We start from the raw sequence: 18,603 nt of genomic DNA on the forward strand, positions 1-18,603 counted from the left end.
GACCTACTCCTGCAGAACTGGAATACATCTCTTGTCCAGCAAATCACTCCCCTCAGCCCACCCTGGCCTCTCCACATGCTCCCCCTCTGCAGCCTGCAGCTACCTCAGTGCCTGAAAGGCTGGGTTGAGTCACTTCCAGCATGCATTCTCCTGGTCAGGCCAGTTTGGCAAATCTCTCAGGCTCCCTAGCCTCTGGCCCTGGAGCCTGTGGGCTCCCCTCCCCAGGGACCCTGACTCCCACAGATGGGGCAGAGCAGACACCTGGAGGAATGCATAGGTCTTTGAGAGGAGATATTAAAGATCACGTGGCAGATTTCTCCCCTCCCTAAATCTGAGGACAGTGTCTCTGTTCTAGGCCCAGGAGTCCTTCTTTTTCCAACCTAGTTAGTCCTAACTCCTGGAATCACCTAAGCACCAGATCTTGCTATTTTGTACTCTTTGGAGCAAAAACTTCACCTTGACCCTGGGTCCTTCTAGGTTAGTCAGATGAGGAGGATTAGATAAGCACCCCCACCCCCAGTCTCAAAAAGAAAGGGGAAGGGGTGTGTCCTGGGCCACTCTGAGGTTGTTAGCATGGCTCCAGACCCTCCCAACGCCCTTGCTCTGCCTGCCAGAGGGAAAGGACCTGCCCCACTGTTCCAGGGGCCAGCCACAGTTCAATAGGTCACAGGAGACAGGGGAGTGCTGACCTCTGGGTAAGGTCCCCAGACAGCTGGTTCTCATAGACGAAAGGGAGGGGAGCTACTAGTCCTCTCACAGGAACTGACACCGTCTCCCCCTCCCCTCTTGTGATGCCCCAGCAGAACCCCCTGAATACTATAGCCCCATCCTGAGGACCAGGAGAAAAGGCCCTGCTACTCCCCAGGACAGACAACCAGGCCTAGCAGGAAGGAGAAGAATGCGTGGCTACGGAGAGCAGTCCTGCAGGTTCCATCACCCTGTCTGGGTACAGGCCCCCTCCTGCCTGCTCCTAAGGCCCCAGGCTGCTGCCCTTTTCTCCCATGGTCATTGAGCTCTATTTTGCCATACCAGGTCCTGGACAGACAGGAGTTGGCAATCCAAGGAAGGAAAATCCACCCACCTCCTCACCCAGATCAGGCCCAGAGGAGTTCATAGGGACGGTGGGCTGGCCTGTGTCACCAATAGGTGTGCTGGTTCTGAGGCTGTGTTCCTCCATCCTGCTCCCAGGCTCTGGATTAGAAGGTTGAATTTAGATGCTCTGTGAGGGGAGTGGCTGTCTCTTGGTCCTAGCTGGAAACGGGCTCAGGGACTCCAAAAAGGAGGTGAGGAAAGCCCATCTTTCCAAGGGGAAAAGGTTTTTGGTGAGAGGACGGTAGAAGAGGAATGCAGTGGCAGTGAGGGTTTTTAACCACCTATTCATATCCTGATTGTGTCCTGTGCTCCTACCCCATTGACCTTAGAGGAATTCAAGACCAATGAAAGAGAGCCTGTCCTTGCAGAGTCATTTCTGCATGACTGAAGACTCACCAGCTCGCTGCATGACCCTATTCCTTGGCACCACCTCCACTCCCAACAACAGTCTTCCAGGTCTTTCCCCATCCCAGCTTTTTCTAAGTGGCCGAGTCCAAACCACCCTCTCTGCCAGGGCCACAGGCCTTCTGCTCCCCTACTCCAGGCAACCAGAAAGGAGCACAAGATACAGCACTTCTGCAAATATGTTTAATGCACTTAGATTACACAGAGGGAGATGGGGAAAGAAGGAAATGACATCTAAGTGAGTCACCCAAAAATTCTTACAAAAGTTCCAGGCTGGCTGCAGCCCCCAGGAACCGAGTCGCCATTGACATTAGAAACTAATATAAAATTTTACAAAAGTCTGCTCATTGCAGCATTCAGGTACTTATAAAAAAGGAGGGCTCTCTCTATAAGGCTCCTGACTTATAACAGAGACCAAGGTACGTCACCTGGCATGGAGGACCTGGAAGCCAGAGAGGAAAGACAACCAGATTAAAAAAAATACAGTCAAGGGATTTCTTTACTAGTCTGCCCCATAGGGGCACCGACCTTCATGTTTTTTCTCTGCTCTCAACTCAATCTCAAAACCTTGTCCCAAGACCCTGTGTTTATTTAAAACAAAACAAAAAAAACCACTCTAGCCCTTTTCGAGTCACCCCAAGGCTTTCCAGTCCCTGGCCTGGAGCCTGGCCTTTGGAAGAGAAAGAGGACAGGAAGAGGCACCAGCTCCCTGGCCAGACCTGAGAACTCGCATGAGCCGCTCTACCCCTCTGAATGGCAGACGGGTCTGTGGTCCTCTTGCAGCCCACCCGGGACCTGAGGAGCCACAGGAATCTGCCTTTTGTAGCAGGCAAACTGCATGGGGGGCCCCCTTCCTCATAGAACTCCAGCGTTAGGAACCTGAGGGAGAGGGTCGGACCAGGCAAACCTCAAGAAAGCTTGTGGAAGAGGCATGTTAGAGAGGGAAGCTTCTTACCTCCCCACTCACTATGAGATCAGGGCTCCCAAAATGCTGCAGGGAGGGAAAGAAGGGGTACAGTTAGTGAGCACCCACCATGCGCCAGGTGGCGTGCTGGGCACAGTACATGGTCAGCCTTGCTTGATCCCCAGTGAGGGTCCCCTCTCACTAGCAGAAGCTGAGAGAGCACCCCCCAGAAAACATCTAGGAAGGCGCCATTGCCCAAGGGGAAGGAGGTCTGCTGGTCAGAGACGCAGGTGCCTGACACTGCCCCAGAACCAGTGCACTGCAGGGAAAGGAGATGGAGGCCTGGCTCCCCCAGCCTTGGAGGTTCCTGACACAGTGGGGCAGGAAGGGGCCACCAGCTTCTTGGGCTCATAGTCTGAGCTCACTTGCTTCTCTTCTGCTTCCCAGGAGAGAATACCCCCTTTCCCACCACCAAACCAGATACGCGGAGGCAGGGCCCCAGAGAGGAAATATTGGTGGAGAAGGAGGTAAGGGTGGCAAGGGAAGGAGGCAAACTGGTGGTACCTCTCTGGCCAGGAAATATCAGAAAATGAGAAGTTTCAAAGGCAAGGAAGCGGTGGTGGGCAAAGGCCAGGAAAGGACCTTTTGAAAAGTCCTCAAAGAAGGCCTCAGCTGCTGCCAACGTCAGGTCCAGAGGGTTCCATCTTGGCTGGTGGGGGCCTGGAGTCCATCTCTCCCAATACTCCAGGCTGATCTGCCTTGATGCTCTGAGTTTGATGGAATTAACCGGGTACACCTGAGGGCGTGTGCAGAGACCAAGCCAGGCCCTAGTGGTCCCTTGGAAGTCCAACTCCTGTTCCCTGGAATGCCCGCTTACTGCCTTCATAGCACCTGGAGGCAACTCTTTGGCTGGATCTCTCATCAGAAGGGTCCCATGCCCATGGGCTTCCTGTGGCACTCTTGGTGGTGCCCGTGTGTGTGGCAGTGTAGATAGGGGCAGAGCAGGCCTTGTGTGGGCCCTGACAGACAAAATTTTGCTTTGGACAGGCCTAAAGGGTGATCTTGAAACAGCAGTCCCTAGAGTCAGAGGTAAGAGGGCATGAAAGGGGCTCATTGATTTCAGGGCAGAAATCAGAGATAACCCAAGAGGAACCCCAAAACCACTGGCCAGAGATAGGCTGGCTTCTGGGAGGGAGACCATGAGAACTGTATTGAGGCAAGGGGCCAAGGGCCATGAGAGGATCAGAAGTAGGGATGAGACAGGACAGGAATGGGGAATGAAGGATGAGAAATGAATGGATACAGGGAGGCTGGGAGGGTGGTAGAATACAGTGTTTGCAAAATCAAAGGGAAAGACATGTTAAGAAGTTAATTTTTCTGATTTTAATAAGCCTGAGTCCTGCAGCCTGGAGGCTGGGAGGCTCAGGGGATGAGGAAATGGAACAGGAGTGGTCAAAGGGCTGGAGACCCAGGCCCCGAGTGGCAGGTGGGGATGGTCTGTGAGGTGCTGGGCCTCCCCCTTTCCTAGGCAGGCCTGGTTGGGTGGAAAAGGCCCGAAAGATGAGGCTGGGCCACCTCGTCTCTGAGACCCTGATGGTCCTTGAACTTTTTGGGGCTCAGTCCACTTGGAAACCAGCACACCCCTTAACCTGGACTCAAGGCTGCATGGAGACTCATCTCAGCTCTCCCCCTGGTCCAGGCTCTACCAGGCCCAGCTGGGAAGAAAGGCCTCTCTGTGAAGCCGGCTCCTCTGGGCACTGGGCTGGCAGGAGAACATCCGCCCCTTCTCTGGTGGCAGATCAGGGGGAGATGGCCCCAGGCTCCTGTCTGAGAGAATCAGAAAGTTCACCTGGGAATAAAGTTCTGTTTAAAAAAAACATTATATACACAGCTTCTGGACATCTTTGAAGAGCAATAAAATACCATCGGTTTCTACAAAATAAAATAAGGAGGAAGAAAACCCAACACGATCAAAGGAATTGTTCCGTGGCGAGGAGCTTGGCTACCAAAACCAAAGGCTTCCCGGAGCTGAGCAGGGCAGAGCACCCACATGGCCACTCCACCTCCCTCCTGCTGGGCTGCGTGGCAGTGGGTAGGTGAGAAGGAGGCCTGTCTCCACCTAGGGGCACATCAAAGGTCCAGAGTCACTTCTCAAACCAGAGCCTGTGGCAACAGCAGGAGGGGAAGGTTTGTGTTTGCCCACTCAGTGCCCAGTGGGGTCAGGGCCTGGTCACGTGGGCTTGGTGCGGCAGGAGAGGTGGGGCCTGCTGCCTGTGCCCGGCTCCCACCGGGCTGCGCTGTCATCCTCACACTTGTCCTTTTTTTGGTGGGACTCTCACACAGCTGCTCCATCGGAAATCACCAGGGAGCAGCTGGGCTCTCCCTTGGCCCCTGCAGGGCCCAGCCCAGGCTAGTGCAGGGGACTGTCGAACACCACGTCGGGCAGGATGGAGACTTTCAGCTTCTTTTCGGGCCAGTTGTACTCTTTGGGAAGTTTGAACTGTGGAGGGAGCAAGCACAGAGCCAGAGCGCACATGGTTAGCAGAACCCACTGCCTTCTTCCCAGACTGCCTAGGTTGTGGCAGGACCCTCACCCAGGCCTGCCCCCAGCACCTGGGGGCAAGACGGGACACTGGCGGCTGGCTTCCATCTGAAATGCTAGACCCAGGTGGGTGGGTGGCTGGGGTCAAGCTGCTGGAGTTCGGTAACCCCTTCTTCCCCCTTGCTGCGCCAGGCCAGTGATTAGTTAGCCAGGGGTGGAGGAGGCATGTTTTCTAACTCTTTCTTGACTGTGCTGACCTCCCTCCAGCTCACTTCCTTGGTTCTGCCTCTGGCCACAAGCATGTAAGGAATCTGCTCCCTGAGGCCCCGGGGCTGGAGGATGGGGGCAGGGGAGGGTGCGGATGCTATAGGGAAGTGGCTTGAGGTCTGGAACACTGCAGTCCTGTCCTGCCATGGCTTCTCTTTCAGAGGCTGGTGCAGGAGGACCCTGGAACCTGCCCTCTGAAGCGTCCAAGGGAAGGAGGCCCTGCTCGGGCTGGGTGGGAACACAGGAGGAAACCCCCACCCTGCTCCCCCTTTTCATTCTCATCTGCTTCCCAGGGTTACCAGCCTGAGAGTGGTCCAAGCGGCGGCCAAGGAGAGCCCAAGGTCTTTTTACCCATCCCCGAGAATCACTGATTCACTTACAGTCTTGTTTCTAGAGCTTCTGGTGGGGATAGGGGGGAGAGGTTGACATATTTTATTCCCTCTGTATTCCAGGACCCTGCATGTGGTGTGGCACACAGCTGGTGCTCAATAGATGCTCAATGACTTAAAAACAGGGTCTGCCTTTTATGACTCCCACTGTCCCAGGGCTAGGCAAGAAGTCTGGCCAGGCTAGACAGGAGCAAAGAGCAGGCCCTCGGCCGGCCTAGAGCCGGGGCTGGAAGTGAACAGGCCTGACACTTCCTGGCTGGCTCCCTCTCCCTCCCTCTGATGGGGGACTGTCCAAGCCAGGACTAAAGTGGAGAGTGGGGCAGGGTGTGGGGACAGCCTCTGGACAGGAAAGGAAAAAAAAGTCATTTTTAGTGACCTACTTTCCTAAGCTTCCCCTGGCTCCTGTCCCTCTGCCTGGACTGTCCCCCTCCCATCCCCTCAACACCCAAGCTCAAAGCAGCAGTCTGGCACGGTGCCATCCCCGTGCTACATGGCCTCTCCGGAAGAGCTCTGGGCAGCTGGCTCTGGCCTGACTGAATGGGAGCCGGGCCTCAGGGACCGGTGACTTGTGGGGGCTGATTGGCTGGCACAGACTGGATGCTTGATGTTGAATGTATAAATGAGTTAATTTAGCAAGCCGCATCCAGAGGATAGAGAAGACACTATCCCTTGAGGGGTGAGCTCAGGCTCTGAAAAGTTCCTGTCCACCTGGAAACCTGGACAGGACAGCCCCACCCTGTGCACTTTCTTCCACCCTGTGGATTTTGGAGGCCACCATGTACTGGCTGAGGCGGCGCTGGAAGCCTGGCAGCAGGAAGCTCCAGCCCTAGCTGAAAACTAGCTTCTGCCTGACCTCTCATTGGCTTGAAAGCCTGGCCCTGGGAGGTGAAGGAGCTCTCCCCCAAACGCACTTCCCGGCAGAAAAGGCAAGGCAAGGGCCTGTCTCTGCCACAGGCAGGGGAGGGCCCAAGAGAGCTCTCCTCCGGAGGCTGGAGGCAAGGCCAGCTTGCTAATGTTCCACTAACATATGGGGCGTCAAGGCTAGGAAGGCTCAGATCTCACTAGGGTGCTGCTTAGGAGGAGGCTGGGGAGGGGAAGGGACTTTCCAGGATGAGGTAAGTCCCCACAAATGAGAATGCTGGGAACAAGAAAGAAAAACAAAGGGGATTATGGGCTCCATTCCTGCTCCCCAGAGGAGGAGCCAAAGAAGACACAAGCCCCCACCTGGCCTGCCAGCTCCTCAGGCTCTGGGCTGGGGTTAGAAGAGGCGGACCACAAGGGAAGAACTTATGGCTGGAGAAGGGAGGAAGGAGAACAGCTCTTGGGTGGCCTGAGGCAGAACAGGAGTCCCTCGCTGCCCACCAGAACTCCCCAGTGGAATGTTCTCTGGCAGCAGACAGGGGCTTTCTGTTCAGAACTTGCCAGGGAACAGCAGGGGCTGGGGAGAACTCGTACTAGCCTGAAGGCCCTGGCTGCCTCTTCAGTGAGGTTCTCAGGAGCCGGCAATTCAGTTTCCTGGGTGTCCTTATGAGGGCTGGGGGGGTGGGGGTGGGAAGACAGAGAGAAATAAGGCCGTTTAACATCTCTAAGGTCTCCTTTCCAACCTATCCGAGGGGGGGGGGGGAGGGAGAGAGAGAGAGAGAGAGAGAGAGAGAGAGAGAGAGAGAGAGAGAGAGAGAGAGAGGCTCCTGGAGACTAGAGCCAGCTGTCAGAGAATCAAACAGGCTTACTTCCTCTGGAGAAGTCAAGTCTTCTAAGTCCTCCAACATTTTCTCTACAAACTCTTCAGTCAACAGAATCTGGGAAGAAAACAGAAGACAGGCTTTTATTTCATTATTTTTTAAGTATATGGTCTTTTTGCCAACTGCTAAGCTATGGACCTTTCTTCTGGTCATGGAGATGTGAGCCCACAGCGGTCAGTTTTAGGGACAGAGGGACGTGCCTGAAGCCTACTGAAGCCCACTCCCTGCACGCAGTATCAGAGGGACCAGGGGAGAGAAGGCAGGGCAGGGCAGCACAATGAGGAGGCAAGGTGGGGGCATCTGGAAGGATAGTAATGCTCATCCCAGAAGGCATATGGAAGTGGATGAGAAAATACCCTATTTTGGCAGTTTGGGCCTCCTGCATGTTGCAGTGCAGTAGAGGGGAAACAAAAGCCAAGGGGCAGAAAAGAGCAATTGCCAACATCTTTCTTGCCCAACCAGGTCACATGCCACCCCCTCCTTGGTAGGACAAAAAGAATGTTTGTTTTTGGAATAGCAGCCTCGTCTGGAATCTGGAAATGCCCCGGAAGGTACAACCAAGAATGTCTGAGCTGGAGAATCTGGAGACTGCACCAACCTCTTTCATTTTACAAATGGGAAAGGGACTCTCAACTCCCATTTCCATCTGCAGTATCCACATTTTCTCAGGCTGGAAGCTCTCAAACCTCTGTACTGCTGGCCCCACTCAGCCACTGAGTTCTTCAAACTTCCTTCAAGAAACCTCTTCTGCAGGTTACCTCCCAGCTGTTCCACTTTGCTGCTCTCGTCTGACACCTTGCTACTTTACGTGTTGAGGTCTAAGACAGCCCGGCCCCACTATTAGGCTGGAACCACCACCACCCTCACCCCCCAGTTCTGACGGCCCACAGGAATGTCCAAGGCCACTCAGGTCTTCTTCAGCCAATGGGCCGGCCCTTTTCCTAGCTGGCTCCCCTGCTCAGGTGGGCTCGGTAAAGCCAGGCCAAGCTCACCTCAGGCCTGCACCACACTGGGCCCAGGCTGAGGATGTCCTTTCTCTTGCCAAGCTGACCCCTTCCTCTACCCCGCTCCTTCCTGTGCTGGGCCATGGACTCGGGCCTCTGCACCAGGTCCTCCCAGCTAGGGCTCCACCTGCCTCTGTTTTGCCTCTTCCAACAGACTTTGAACACCCTGGGTGGGACACAGAGGGAGAAAGACAATGGGTAAAGACTAAGGTGAGGGGCTCCTCTGAGGGAAACCCCCCTATGAGAAGGATGGGATCAAGAACTTGACAAAATACCCATCCAATTTCCCCTGGGAGTTGTCCACTCTGTTAAGAACAGAAGTTACCACATTTAGAATATAGTCAGCTTGTGAGATGACGTGAAGTGGCAGAGAAGATCTGCAGGACCTCACAGGATGGAGGACTCCAAAGGGAGGAAGTCGACAGGGTGGAGGGGGGAGCGAGGAATGAAACGACCCCTCGTGAACAGGCCAGCTCCACACCAAGCAGCACCTTGCTAACTGCTCATAGCAGTTATCTTCTCAGTCTCCTTACAGATGAGGAAACTGAGGCACAGGTAGGCTATGTAATTTGCCTAACATCATATGGCTTGTGAGTGGCTGAGATAAGACCACATTCCAGTCACATCTGGACTCTAAACGTTAGTGCCTGAAGTACTGCTTCCAACTCCTGAAGTCTTACCCCCTTGATATTTACGCATGTATTCATTTTTCCACTCATGTGCCTAGCAATCTAATCGATTCCATAGCATTTCCTGGGGGCCTCTGCTAGGCCCGGCCCTGGGTGGAGCCCCAGGGACACAGGCATAAGGTAGTCCGTTCCCCACCTGAACATGCCCTTTCCATTGGTTGACAAGGAGTCAAAAGGACATCTCCTTCCCAGCCCGGAACAAAACAGCTCCGACCACTGGCCTACATCCCCTCACCAAAGTTTCTGTTTGAGGAGCTCAAGCATCACGTGAGGACACACAGGGTTCAGACAGGCAAAGCTGGTCCAGGGAAATGCCCGTCCAAGGTACCCGTCCCACCTTGTTCTTCCTCTAAGTTCCCCAGGGTGGGACTGGCCGACACCTCTCACAGACTAGTGACCCCCTGCCAATCACACTCCAGTCCTCCCATTGCCTGAGCCCTTGCTCCTCCTCCTCTTATCCCTCCGCCCCCCGCCCCCCCAAGTCCAGTTTCCCTACTAGTTATCACCAGTCTGCTTGAGTAGTACAAAAGTCACATTCATATTTTTGGCATTTCCGGGGCTTGTTGCCATCTCTGCAAATGTTAGCACAAACAAGCATACCTAAAACCCAGTTATATTACAATGGCTCCAGTCCGGGCTGATTTCTAACCAACAAATAATTTGGAGGGAGAGACTTTCTGCCAGAGAGATAAATAAGTCTGGGACTGTAACTAGTGCTGGGAGTGAAATGGGTGGAGGAGGGCTCACAAGGCTGTGGCCACCCAGTGAGACTCCAAAGAGCTTTTTCCAACAATGGAAAAGGTAACCCCACCAACGCTGAGTTCAGTCCTAAGCCAGTTCCTCTGACAAAGGTCTGGAACTGGCGGTGGAAAGAGGGTGGGTTATAGTGGCTTTTAGTAAAACAACTACCAAGGGCATAGCGTACCATCTGTGTGTGGACTCATTTTGTACTCAGATGGAGGAGGGGATGACAGGACCAAAAAAGGGGACAAATCCTAGTCGCCAGTCAATTTTCACTTTTGGTGATTTGCTCGTTCCTGCTGGAAACTTCACATTACTTTAAGGGAACCAAACGGGGGAAAATTATACACGAGATCTGCATATTGAGGATGACATTCCCTGCAAAGAAACACGACAGACTGTCATAGCTCCAGGCACCTAATTTAATTTCCTTTGGGAGTTAAACCTTAGACGCTTGGATTCAACAAACAGGCCCTGTTCTTTGTATATTTTAGACCTGGAGCTGAGAATGTTAACAGATCTTATCAACAGGACACTGGAGATAGACAGCTATGATGGAGCGGCTCCTGGGCACTCTCACGAGTAACAGACTGGCCGTTGTGATACAACTGTGGGAAAAGCTTGTGCAATTCTGGGGCTTGGGGCTCTTGAAGCTCACTGGGTCCCCATGGGGCTGCCACAAATAATAACAGGGATGTTTATGGCAATGGCAGTAGCAATGATAACGCGACTCAGAGCAGGAGCAGTGTCCCCTCCATGTGCCAGGCACTGGGCTTGGTGCTTGACCTGTATCATTTCACTGAACCCTTAGGTGGTCCTGCAGGGAAGGAAACTATCACCTCCATTTTGTAGATAAGCAGGTATCAAGAAGAGACAAGTCTCCTGGACTTTAGAAGAACAGTGATCTGACCTCATGGCGGTCGAGGATCCTCTTTTTCTGTCTGAGGAAGGTACCCCAATTCTAGAAGCCTTGTATACTCAGTGCTGACTCCTCTCTCTGCTCTGATAGGGAAGATGAAGATGATTTTGTATTTGACCAATGGCCTGGAAAACCAGTAATCCCAACCCCTACCAGCCACATATCTTCTGGCTACTTGCTGAGCTGAAAAGGGCTAGAACTCTGAGGGTCACAGATGTACAGATGCTCAAAAACCAGATTGGCCAATTGGAAAGGAAGGCAAATCATGACCAAAGATGGTTTCCAGGTGGGGACAGCAGGGCAAATTTCCAGGCCAGCTTAGTGAACGCATACATAAGGCAAGTTACTCTAGCCCAGAAAATAACAGTAGAAATAATAATGAAAATGATAATAGCACTCATTGAGGTTGGCCTTCACCAAAAGCTGGTCATAAAATGCTTATATTTGTGCACAAACAGCCCTTGGAGGGAGGAGGCTCTAGTGAAGGGAAAGCCCCCCAACCAAACTCCCCTGGGAAGCTTTCAAAAATATGGAGATGCTAGACCTTCTGAATCAGAATATCAAGGCAAGGTCAAGCCATCTGCACTTTTAAAAGGCACCCCAGGAGATCAAGGTGGGGGGTGGGAGTGCTGGGAAATATTCAGGCAGGGGGTCTGGGCACAGCCTTAACCAATAGGCGTGAGTCGGCGGCTGCAGCTCCATTCACCACCATCTAATTGGCTGAGCTGTGAGGGGAGCAGTGGCTCCCGGCCCCCGACCCCAACCGCACCTTGGCCAGGGAGAGGGGCTTGGAATCTGGTCCAGCAGCTTGTGCCAAGGTTCTCACACCAGGCACCAACCTGGCTGGTTGGTGAGGAGGGAGGATTGTCAACAGCTGCCCAATTCCCCAGGCCCCAGCAAGTTCCAGAAGGAGCTCAAAAAGTGATCTTTCGTCAGTGCCTGCCCTGGACAGGCCCAGCTATGCTACAGGCAGAAGCCCAGATGCTGCAGATCTGATTCAAATGTCTGTGGTCAACGGTATTTTTAAGTCTGCAAACAGTGCTGACAATGCCTACTCCTTCCCCTTAGTATGACAATCCACACTTTGTCCTGGGCCTTGTTTGCTCTTCGTGTTGACACATTGTTCTTGCTTCCCAACAAGTTTGGCTTTCTTTTTCCCTCCCTTTCCTTCTCTGAGGGAAGGAAATGTGTTGTTTACAGGGTAGGGCTTGCCAAGGAGCTGCTCTGGCACCCACGACGACGGTGAAGGAGGCAGGGATGAGGAGGCGGTCCAGTCTGTGTCCCCCTCACCCCAGCAGGCCAGACATAAGCCAGCAAACAGCCTGGAGACCCACCAGGCTCGGGAGCAGAAGTGTGTGTGGCAGGTAGGGCTACAGTGGTGGCAAAGCCAGGCCTCACTCATTTCCTGCTCTCAGTGGGTGGTGAGAAGTTGGCTTTGGTGGCCAAGAGCAGGCTCAGACTCTTCCTGCTTTGTCTGTTGGCAGGTGAGGGCACAGCGGGCTATCATAGTCCTCTCTTGAAAGGGAGGGTGCTGTACTTCCCCAGGCACAGTGCTGCGATTTAAACCCTAATGGGTGCACCCCGAGACAATGAGGTCCGTGTGACAGCCCAAGCAAAGGCCTTCAGGGACAACAGGTTGTGGCCAGGTTCACTGTGGAAGGAGAAACAGAGGCACTGAAGAGGAGCTGCCCAGAGCCAGGGACTGCCAAGTGTCTTCCACACAATATGCAAGTGGGTGGATGGGGACAGGAGAGGGCGGGGGCATGTCCAAGGACAGTCGTGAGTCAGCCGCTGGGCTAGCAGGAGAGCCCAGCAGTGAGTCCCCAAACCTGGCCTGGAGCCGTGGGGCCAAGTTGGAACAGCTGCTGGGCATCTTCTCCCAAGCCTGGGGCTTCCCATCAGGGATGGTAGGGAATGGCTGAGAATGGGTGCCTCTGGGGTGAGCTGTCATATACCACCGAGCTGAGAAAGCATTGCAGGGCTTAAAAAAATTCTCATATTTGGTGATGTGACCCTTATGTGACCTCTGGAGACAACTTCTCTCCCTTCAGATCAATCCTGGCTGGGGATGGATGAACAACTCAGCTCTGGGCCAGGCTCCCGCTCAGAGGACTAACAGCCCAGTGATGACAGACTCAAGGGAGAGAGGCTTGTTAAAGCTACTGGGCTGAGCAACGCTGGGGAAAGGTGCGCAGGAGAGGACGTTGGCAGGCTTCCCCCAGGGTCTGGAGACCTTTCTGCAAAGCTCCCGAGTTGGCGGATAGGCTTTACCATCTCAACGAGGGTGAAAACGGCAGACAGGAGAGCAGCCGGAGTCATGGTGTTGAGCTCTGGCAACTGAGAAGTCTGTGGAATTGGAGGATTCCTGCCTCTCCAGCTCCTCCGGGAAGCAGCGAGCATCCACTGCACTCACCCTGGGCCCTGCCCTTCTATATCCTGGGGCCGTGACTTTCCCAGGGCTGGAGAGATGGGGAGGGAAGACGCATGGAGCGCAGGTGCAGGCCCAGGGTAGGTGGGTGTGGAAGTCTGGGGCTCCTCTACAAGCTCCAGAAAGAGCCCAGCTTCCCTCACCTTCTGCCTTCTTCTCCCAGCCTCTCCTTTGTCACTCTCCCCCCATGTGGGATGTCTTTGCCATGCCTTTTCCCCAAGAGATAACAGGCCTGGGCCAGCAGCCAGAACAAGGTGCCAAGGCTGGGAATGAGGGCTTGCAAGGCTGTTGAAGGCTGATGCAAGAAAGCCATCCCAGCCCCTCCCAATTCCGCTGGGACCAACAGGGAGGTTCAAGTAGCAGCCAAGAAAACAGAAGTCTGGGTCTCTGAAAGTCCTGGGTCTGTTGCATTCGCTCCTTTCTGCTTCTCTGCCCCCAACAAGCCTGGGCACACAGGGGCCAAGGAGACACCCCCAATCCTGGAAGCACGAGCAAGAGATTCCTGCAGGGGGTGAGGGCAGGTCTCTGTGTTAGGGTCTCCCTGCAGAGGGGCGTGGTGCCCTTCTTGGCCCAGTGGAGTGGGCCTAACTCCAGGCCTCCAGGAGGCCCTGCAGACTCTCAGGGAGGCAGCCAGCCCTAGAGGAAGACCTAGGGGCCCACAAGTAATTACAGGCCCAGGTTCCCACAAGCTAGGGAGCTGCCTGTGACCACAGGGGCAAGACCCTAAAGGGAAGGCGGGCTGGCAGGCAGATACAGAAAATGCTGACTGCTTTGGGGGTGGGCAGGAGGGCTGGTGTGGGTGTTGGCTCCGCTGGGGGCAGGGCAGAGGGTTTCCCAGGACTTCTTGGAAAGAGCCTGAGAAACCCCTTGGTGAGTGAGGGTGCATGCTTGGGGAGTGGGGCCCCAGCCAGCCTTCCTGGGAGCTCCCCTGTGAGTTGGCCTCTGTGGTGGACCACACTAATGAGCCCATAACACAGGCCTTTGATTAAGCAGCTCCCAGCACAGCAACTTTATTGAAACATGCCGAGGCCAGCGGCTGGTTCCCACCGCTCCCGGTTCCCCAGGCAACAGGGCATGGGAGGGGACCATGTGCATGTGAGTCAGTGGTGCTGAGTGCTCAAGCACACTGAGGGGCTGCCAGGGAGGCGAAAAGGGGTGGAGCTGGAGGGGAACGCCAGAAGCTGGGGGTAAGGGGCTTGGGAATTGGGGTTGGGTCCAGAACTTTGGGGGGACTGAGGGGCAACATGACATCTGCTAAGTCCTCTAGTGGCCATGGTCCCCAAGCTGAGAATTGGAGATGCTGACCATCCCCCTCCTCCCTCTTAGAAAATGTTCCAAGAGGGAGTGGGACTCCAAAAACAAGTTCAGAGTTGAGGATGTAAAATGTAACTGGGAGAAATTTCTTCTTGCGTTTTGGGAGACTCCAGTCTACTTTCCCAAGAAAATGTGCTCAAACCTTTAATACACACAAATGTTATCTGAGGAGAGTTCTGCTAAGACCTGTCAGCGTTCTGTCATCGACGGGGTATGACCTGTGAACTCTCAGGGGCTGGGGTCCCCTTCCAAGAGGGGTCCCCACCTTCCCTCTCCTTACCAGCTCTGGCCAGGCAAGAGGCCTGCTCCCTTCCAGCTGTCCACAGAGGCAGCTTGGCAGCCTGGGACACTGCTGGGGGTGGGGTGGGGAGGCCCTTTCCACTTACGCTGGGCTAATTTCAAATGTTATACTTCAGAGCTTTTGCTACAGTAACTACCAACACCACATGGACAGAAATCTAATGTTACCAAGAGGGACTTTTAAAATGTATTTATAACTTTATGGTTCAAAGTAATTTTGTTATGAAACAATGTAATAACAACAGTGGAAAAAGGCAAGATAATTTATGGAACACAATATCCCTAAAGCACCAGCTTCCATTTCTACCTCAGCTGAGTCTGGGGAGTGTGGTTGGTGTCCTTTGTTTGCTGTTTGTTTTAATTAAGTGTTAGTATTTGGTGTGGTGGTGGTGGGGGCACTGGCCTAAAGGAGGAGAACGTCAGCTGCAAGACGAGCACACACATCTGGACAAAAAGCATATCCACATTAATAATACGTATGCTTCACAGACCCCCAGACTGGGTTAAAACCACAAAACCTACGCGACTCTTCCCCTCCACTGTCATCTCCCTGCCCCCCATCCCTACACCACAAACAAGGCAGGTCACCTTTTGGATTAGGGTCAGCTCCCCTTTCTTGATTCTCCTGAGAGAGGTAAGGTAAAGTGTCCTACCTCCTGCACCCCCGACAAACAATAAAAAAGGATGTTGTTCCTCTAATACATCTGGGAGTGTGCTGGACCTGAGAGGCCTGAAGCAGGGTGGGGGCTGGAAGGAGGCCTGTGGCTCTCAGGCCCCTGTACCCTGCTGGGCAGTAGCTCTGAAGCTGTGCTCCAGCCAGAAGGGCAAAGGAGGAACTAGGTCCACACGTCCACTTTCTAGGAATTCTGGTGGGATTTCCATACAGGCACTCGATAGTGGTGTCCACACTTCCTCCCACCCTGCCTCATCCTCCGTTTCCTATACCTTGGTTTATCCAGGATGCAGAACGTGTCACATCCCTCAAACCTGGATTTCCACGGCAAACAGAACTACCAATAGCCAGGGCCTGGAGTTATCACTCGTGTCTCAAGTGACAAGGAGAGTCCAGGAAGTGCTCCTGGAGCTGACGGCATAAGCAGCAGCAGCCACACTCCACAAGGCTTCCGAACCAGCCCTCAGGAAGGGAGCCACCAAGAGCCGCCAAGGGAGGAGAGAGAGTGGGCGCAGGAAGAGCCATGGAAAGGAAGTGGGGAGAAGAAAAAGAGCCTTCTCACTTGTAACCAGGGTCCATGAGCTGCGTAAGGGTGCTCCTCAGTGGCAAAGGCACCTTCCACTCCCGTGGAGACGAATGTGATGGCCATGTCACCTGTGATACTTTTATATGTAAAGTGCCGTCCATGCAGGAGCCTGCCCCTGGGGGTGGGAACATGGAGACAGTGAGCAGCGGGCCTAGCCGAGGCGCAGGACTGTGGGGGCTATGCTCCCTGGGAAAGGGTGCCTGGCAAACACCCTCCTGACTGCCCACCTGTCCACTAACAGGGGACCATAACCAAACATGTTCATTTCAACACCTTCCAAGAGAATCCTCTCACAAGTGCTCTGCTGGCATTCTTCCCAAGGGTTCAAAGCTAGCAGAGACACTAGGTCAGTGTTCAGAGGGCTTGCAGGGGTACTGGAGTCCATCTCTTTCATGTCCTGGTGAGGAAACTGAGGCCAAAGAGGGCAGTTAGCAATGTGCCCAAGGTCATGCCCAGAGCGAGGAGGGGGTTCATGGCCCTTTGTTTGGAGGATGGGAGTGAAGGAGTTCCTAATTCCCCATGCTCCTGGATGATGGTGGAGTGCCTTCACAGTACAAGCCCTGTGTCCCGGGAAGAATCCTCTACCTGCTCCTGGCTCTCCCACAAGATTTAAATGACTAGCCCCAAGGCCATAAGCACATCTTTAAAAAAAAAAAAAAAAAAAGCTGAAGCCAAGTGGGGTCACTCGGAGGGAGCCACAGAAGTTACTGCTAATCCCCAGTCTGGAAACACACCTGGGGGAAGGGCAGGCAGGGGGCGACCAGTGGGGCAGAGACACCAGTCAGCAAAGGAATAGAACTGCTCTTTGCTTTCTCAGGCTGCCGCACATTAACCCTTCCAGTAGTGTAAAGGCCCCACACCTTTAGAGGGAACTGGGGAGGAAATGGCTGGGGTCCTCGCGGGGGGGCCTTGCCAGCCACCATTCATCCTGACCACTAGCTATCTTTGTTCTGCTACCCAGGGTGGCTGGCCAAGGCTGGTCACCATCCAAGCTCCTTCCCCAGGCTCCAGGGACAGTGTGGAGGGTCCAAACCAGTGCAACCCTCTTCCTTCCTTGTCACTGTTGTCTGAGTTTCGAGTTATTCTTGTTGCCTCCCCTGCAATAAAAATGAGGGTGGAACCCCTGAGGGCTGTGGGGGAAGCCAGCTGCAACAGACTCAGCCCAGTGCAGCATCCCCAAGCAGAGAGCTGAATTCTGGCCACAGGGCTGGGATTTTGGCACTGCGGACAGTAGCAGAAGGGACACAGCTGGACTTCCTGGTCCCTCAAGGAGTCTGCTGGGCTGGCCACTGGGTTTGCAGAACTGAGTGTTTTGCACAGGAAAAGCAGTAAGCAGGAGAAAACAGAGCCCAACCAACCGGAGCCCTTGCCCTGCTACCCTAGTGCTATGGGGACCCTGCCACCCCTGATCTGGGCTTGGGGGAGTGCAGGGCAGCTGAGACCCCCTAGGTCACTGAACCTTCCTAAAGGAGCAGGGCGGAGGGATGCTCCTCTCGACAAAGGAGAGTTCTTTAGCACAGTGGGGGCTACTGGCTGGTTCAGCATCCACAGACTCCCCCATAGGCCCACATGGAGCTGCCTGACTAGTTCTCCTCTCTCCCTGGGCCCCTGACTCCACCTGGGGGTGGGGGTGGGGTGGGGAGATGGTAAGCACAGGCATGGTGGCTCCTTGAGGCCAAGATGGGCGCTCACCTTAGGCAGAGAGGAATGAGGGCTCCTGACTCCTGGTTGAATTTCAGATGTACACTCTCGAGTTGCCGCGTGCGGATCAGCTCATGGGGAATAATGGCTGTGGAGCTGTCACTTTCCAGGCTGTCCTTGCGGCTCCTGTGAAGCAAGCACAGGAACAGGTTTAGCACAAGGTAAAGAGCGCAGGGCGCAGGCAGATGGGAGTCTCTCAGGCTGGGCTCCTGAACACTGACAATGAAGGTGATTGATGATTATGATAACAGCAACCATCCACTGAGAACTTGCCAAGCAACCTCATTAGACCTCCATGAGGTGGGCACTAATGTTATTATATCCCTTTTACAGATAAGGAACTGGGGATTCGGGAGGGTAAGTAACTTGTCCAGGATGCGTAGCCAGGGAGTGAGGAGCTGGGAGGTGGTGCATGGCGGGGCTGGTTCTAAAGCCCACATCTGGCCAACACCCCACATAAACATTTATGACGCAGGGACTTGTTCTTCCTTACGTGCGGAAGGAGTAGCAGCAGGAGCTTTCGGGAGTCCTTCTCCCCTGCCCTGGAGACTCAGACCCCAAGTTCTCCACAGTTGGGGTGCTAGAGTGCCAGGAGACATGGCTTCCTTCCAGCTGACCTGCAAAGGCTGTGACATCACAGCAAACGCTGAGCTTGCACACTCCTGTTACTGGCCAGGAGCTGCAGTGACATACACATCCTTCATCTCACCAGGAAATGATACAACCCTGAGGCAGGGTAGAAACCAGGCTCTCAGGAGTCAGACCAATGGGCTTGGCTGGGTGGCACAATGGGGCCACCGGCTTGCTGGGCTTCCAGGCCCCAGGAGCCCTGTACCAGAGTCTTCCTGACAGTGGTGTTGGCCACCGTGAGCTGTCACTGCTGCCTCACACTCCCTCCAGTCCTGCT

The 18,603-nt window shown here is 54.2% G+C and overlaps 1 protein-coding gene across 3 annotated transcripts in view; it reads right to left on the reverse strand.

Moving 5' to 3' along the window:
* Window positions 1–1,666: 1,666 nt before the first annotated feature.
* SUFU (SUFU negative regulator of hedgehog signaling) overlaps window positions 1,667–18,603 on the reverse strand; it is a 97,494-nt gene continuing 80,557 nt past the window's right edge. For 2 of the 3 annotated variants that reach the window (XM_019725011.3, XM_019725012.3), the window contains exons 9-12: window positions 17,688–17,822; window positions 15,972–16,110; window positions 7,330–7,398; window positions 1,667–4,901 (exon numbers count right to left, since the gene is read on the reverse strand). In XM_019725011.3, coding sequence (XP_019580570.1) covers window positions 4,812–4,901; window positions 7,330–7,398; window positions 15,972–16,110; window positions 17,688–17,822 — 433 coding nt within the window. In that variant the 3' untranslated portion in view covers window positions 1,667–4,811. Of the gene's footprint in view, window positions 4,902–7,329; window positions 7,399–15,971; window positions 16,111–16,654; window positions 17,093–17,687; window positions 17,823–18,603 lie in introns of those variants that run through there. The other variant, XM_019725013.3, reaches the window with a different exon arrangement.

The sequence above is a fragment of the Rhinolophus sinicus genome, chromosome 15 (assembly GCF_057876585.1).
Source record: "Rhinolophus sinicus isolate RSI-liver-muscle chromosome 15, RSI-T2T, whole genome shotgun sequence".
In the NCBI taxonomy this organism is placed as follows: domain Eukaryota; kingdom Metazoa; phylum Chordata; class Mammalia; order Chiroptera; family Rhinolophidae; genus Rhinolophus; species Rhinolophus sinicus.